Below are 4,762 nucleotides of genomic sequence, written 5' to 3'. Positions count from 1 at the left end.
TAGTGCTCTATAATAACTTGTCTCATAGTAACCTAAATGACTCAAATGAATAAGATTTACTCATTAAGTATTTCATCCAAGCATGACATTTGAAATAATTTAGACTTTAGCCATATCATAATGACTAGTAAGTGCCTTGAAAGTTTAAGAATTATAATTAATATTTGAAAGTTTTGAACTACACTTGGAGAAATTGCCTAGATTAATTATACATACATATACTTGTAAGTGTGGTTGTTATTACACCAAAAGATCAACCCATCAATTCATGATATAACCACTAGAATTATTAAGTCCATAGGAGATGATAAAGCCATGTTAGGAACCTAAACAGTACACTTCACAACATAGGGATACCAAAGGTGTATGCCTTGAATGACCTCCTTTAAAGAGAAAGGGAGTATTCTAAACCAATAAAAAATCTCTAATAACACTTATCACAAGTGTAATTATCATAGAACCAAAAGATCAACTTGTCATTGTCTACCATAACTAGTCAACAAACTTATATAGAATCCATAAGAGGTAGTTAGGAAATGTCATGAATCCAAGAGCTATACTACATAGTGTAGGGAGACCACGACTTGAAACATTGCAACAATTTATACATCTAGAATAGCACAATGAATGACTATGTGTATAGGTGCAATTTTTAGTCTTTTAAATTTTATAAAAAGGATTATACAAGGATAAAGTTATGTTCCAAATTATGCATTACTCAATACATAAATATTGATCTAGCCACCTATTATGAAAAAAAAAACATGAACATATTCATAAATCTTGTAGCACTTAATAATTTTAATTACTTTGAGACAAGTTTCATGTTCTTCCCAATGAAATGACAAGTGTAAGATAGAATAAAAGAATGAATAGTATAAATCACTTTTAATTAGTTAGCAATAAATTAGTACTCAATATACAAATTGTTTATAATTTTTAATTAACAATCAAAACTTTTACTTATTTTATTGTTCAATATATTTTTCTTGTCTATATATGTATGATATATTCTATTTTTTAACAATATATAGATCATCAAAGTTATAAAAAGAAAAAGGAAAAACTATTGAAGGACCAGAAAATCTAACCTAAATAAAATAACAATTATATTCTTGAAACATTATTATCCTTTCAAGAAAATATTGTATTGAATTTGGGAAAAAAAAAAATACACATATATCACTTTTAATTAGTTAGCATTAAATTAGTACTTAATACAATTGTATGCAATTTTTAATTAACAATGAAACCTTTAAAAATAATAATTATTAAATATATTTTTTATTGGAAGGGGGTTCTATATATATTCTACTTTTTGACAAATATAAATAGATCATCTAATTTATAAAAAAGGAAAAGATTATTTAAGGACTACAAAATCTAACCTAAATAAAATAATGATTATATTCTTAAAGAGGTGTAATCCTTTAGAGGAAATAGTGCATTTTATTTGAGGGAAAAGTAACATATATGCAAGTTTGATTGCAAAATAAGTGATAATGAAAATTAAACAATTTTAACCAAAAAATCTATGTCCTCAAAATAAGTAGGACACGCAAGTATAGAACATTGTCTATAAAGTATGAATTACCATTAGATATGAATTCTGACCATTTCATGCTGAGAAGGTCTGATGAACCAACTATCTTTTTGTAATCTAGATTTTCAGTGGCATGAGACCTCATGACAAAGTTACATGTCGGATTTAAACGACAAGAAAATATATACTCTATAGAAATCTTGGCATCACTTGCCATTTGAAGACATAGTCCAAAGGAGATAGGGAAACCTTCCTCATTCTTTGGAGTAAATGCTTTTAGAAGAAATAAGTGGCCTCCAAAGTAGATAAGTTGAGATGCTAAAAAGTCTAGTTTATCGACCAATGTTAAGCAATCGTCTCTTTTAATATTCCAAAATATCATGCACTCCTTGTGAGGTTCATCAATCTTCACAATTCTAATAGGTTTATTGATGTAAGATCGTTTAGAAAACATCTTGTGATGAAATTCTTGTGAGACGTGACTCTTCCTTCTAGATGAAGCTTCATCTTTGTAAAGAAGTGCTTCTAAAATTAGTTTCAATGTACCCACATAATCAAATTCTCTACTTGAAATTATTTCTTTCAACTTTTCTTTGGACATGTAGGGGAAATGTAACAAGTAGACTAGATTCTTGTTCCACACTTCTCTCCTTTCAACATCATTAGGATAATGTTTTCTACTCCACTCCATGACAAAATCATAAAGGATATCTTCTGATCTAACTTTCAACTTATCAGTAGACAAAATTTCTTGAAGAATGGGCAAAGTTATTTCGCCTTCAAATCTGTAACATTTTCAATATTGAATGTTCAATGTTAGATCTTAGTCCCTCTTACTTAAATTAATCTTATAAATATTGATGGAAGATAAAATAAAATGTTTATATCAATGGAGGTAGATGAAATGCAATGCTTTAAGAGATAAAATAACTTTATGTTGTTGGTATATTTAAGATATTAACTTCTTAATATTATTTTTTTTCAAGAAAACTTACCCTTTAACCATCATAAAGTTCTGTTCAAGATATCTTTTTGCAGCAATTATCAATGGTTGAACTACATCAACTATGTGCATATTAGAAGGTAGGCCCAAGATAAGTAATGCATTTTCCACTGTTATTGGCGGATTCAAGGCGTTGATGCAATGATGGATACATGATGCAACCTCAAATTTATGGGCAACTATCAACACAGCCAGCAATGCAATTGTTGTCCTACTTTTGAGTGTTCCACAATACATAAAGTTTAATAGATCCATAAAAGCCTCTTCTTCTGCAATCATCCAATTTTTTCTATATATTAGCAATTTGAACACCTTTGTAATTATTCATGTTTGAGGGAAAGAATTGTTGAAATGAATGTACCTGTGCTATTTAAATGAAGGGTGACTACTCTTTGTATAGATTCAGCTGTACCATTTGAGAAAAGCTTCATTTCAGAAGAAATATTTTGATAAGTAGAAGATATTTATGGAAGTGTAAAACTATGACATTATGTAAAATTTTAACTAAATAATTTTTAAATTAAATTTATCAACCAATATCATTTTTAGATACTAAAGAAAAGTATAGAATCGAGACAGTGTTGCACTTAAGGAGTTGAAGCATTCTTACATTGTAAAAATATGGGCTTTTTGCAGCCAAAATTGCTGAGCTGACATGCACATTAACAACTTTGGTTGAGGAACTAAAGCAATCCATATCGGTAGTAAAATCATTTTCTGTAGACCACAAATATCAAATACAATAGTATTGACGAGCTCATATACGTTATTTGGTTATATGCTATTGAAAGCGAAGAAAAACATGTTAGTTACCATCTGAAGATATATGGAAAGGGTCTTTGAAAATATCAGGTGTTGATGTGTGTGAAAAGAATTCTTCTCTATCATAAACAACGTCAGACATGATCTCAATTCGCAGTAAACGATCAGAAAAAGCCGCATTGTTGAAGGCGAACGAGTAATCTTCTTGATCTACTGCCATTATCTCAACCATAGTGAATTCAAAAGCGTTATCACAAAATATCTGGGTTTCTCTCTTTTCAGGGGAAACTAAAAATGCAAAGTTTATTTGTAGAAATAACCAGAGGCGCACCGTTATATTAAGTAGAGAATTTCAGTCTATATATAGACACTGTAATGGTACCTCAACTATAAAGGATGTGTCAATTGGTGGTAACTATTGGAGTTTCGAAGTGGAAAGCTTCGTTTTTAATTTAAAAATTCTACTAAATGACATTAATCAGCGTTATATATATATATATATTTTTAAAAATTTGGTCTTAGCTTTGATTTTGTTGATTACAGATAATTACTTTTATAATTTTATTTTATATTTATTCAATTAATAGAACGTTTTTGAAGATTTAATATTTTTAATGGTAAATATTTTTTTAACAAATTTAAAATAATGGGAATTAGGTATGACTATATTTAAGATAGAGGTTAGATATTATTAGATTGAATAAACAGAAATAAATTTAGATTAAAAATTAGACTATAGATCTAATTGTTTAAATAATACAATTAGATAGATAACTGAGTTCAAGAATGATTATGTAAGACAATTAACTTTGATTCTTAAGAATTGATTGTCATTTTTTATGGTAGAAAGGGAGTAAGACTATCGTTGACAATGTGTTTTGGTCAATGGATGTATATTTGTAATAATGATTTTATGAATTATACATAAAAACATTTAGAATAATAGAATTGTTTATACATAGGTTGCATGTCTTGAGCAGTAGTTAACAACCAAGACCAAAAGTTGGTAAACTATTACACAAACTAGAGGAGATGACTAGAATTCTTCTATGTCCTCTCAAAATCTAATGATAGTGTCAAAATGAACTTGCAAAAACCTAAGATATAAAATCTAATGATAGTACCAAAATGAACCTAAGATGACTAGAAATCTTCTATATTCCTCAGTATCCAATGATGGTATTGAAATGAATATATAAAAATTAAAATATAAAATATGGCAACCATTCTAAGACAACTAAATTGTTGCATGTGTGTTTCCACAATCCATAGTAGTAACCTTTTTCTTTTCTTCTTCGTCTAGATTGTGTGCATTTTTTTAGCCAATGTTTTAGGTCACACTCTGTGAACCATCATCAAGACAAGAGAGCTGTAAGGATATGAAAAAATATGAAGAAGCCACGAAGCCACTAATTTGACATTCATTTCAACTTGTCAAAACATTTATTGTGGTT

The 4,762-nt window shown here is 28.6% G+C and overlaps 1 protein-coding gene across 1 annotated transcript; it reads right to left on the bottom strand.

Annotated features, from left to right (window-relative positions):
- Nucleotides 1-1,532: 1,532 nt before the first annotated feature.
- On the bottom strand, nt 1,533-3,528 carry LOC149559500 (BTB/POZ domain-containing protein POB1-like). Its single transcript, XM_089831463.1, has 5 exons — nt 3,360-3,528; nt 3,157-3,263; nt 2,908-2,971; nt 2,539-2,815; nt 1,533-2,328 (listed from the first exon to the last, which is right to left on the bottom strand). The coding sequence occupies exons 1-5, from the start codon at nt 3,526-3,528 to the stop codon at nt 1,533-1,535; spliced, it is 1,413 nt and encodes a 470-aa protein (XP_089687589.1).
- Nucleotides 3,529-4,762: the final 1,234 nt, after the last annotated feature.

Source organism: Cupressus sempervirens, chromosome 5 (genome assembly GCF_028749045.1).
Source record: "Cupressus sempervirens isolate cs-2001-9-10 chromosome 5, ASM2874904v1, whole genome shotgun sequence".
Classification (NCBI taxonomy): Eukaryota; Viridiplantae; Streptophyta; class Pinopsida; order Cupressales; family Cupressaceae; genus Cupressus; species Cupressus sempervirens.
This window is presented reverse-complemented; position numbering and strand designations above follow the sequence as displayed.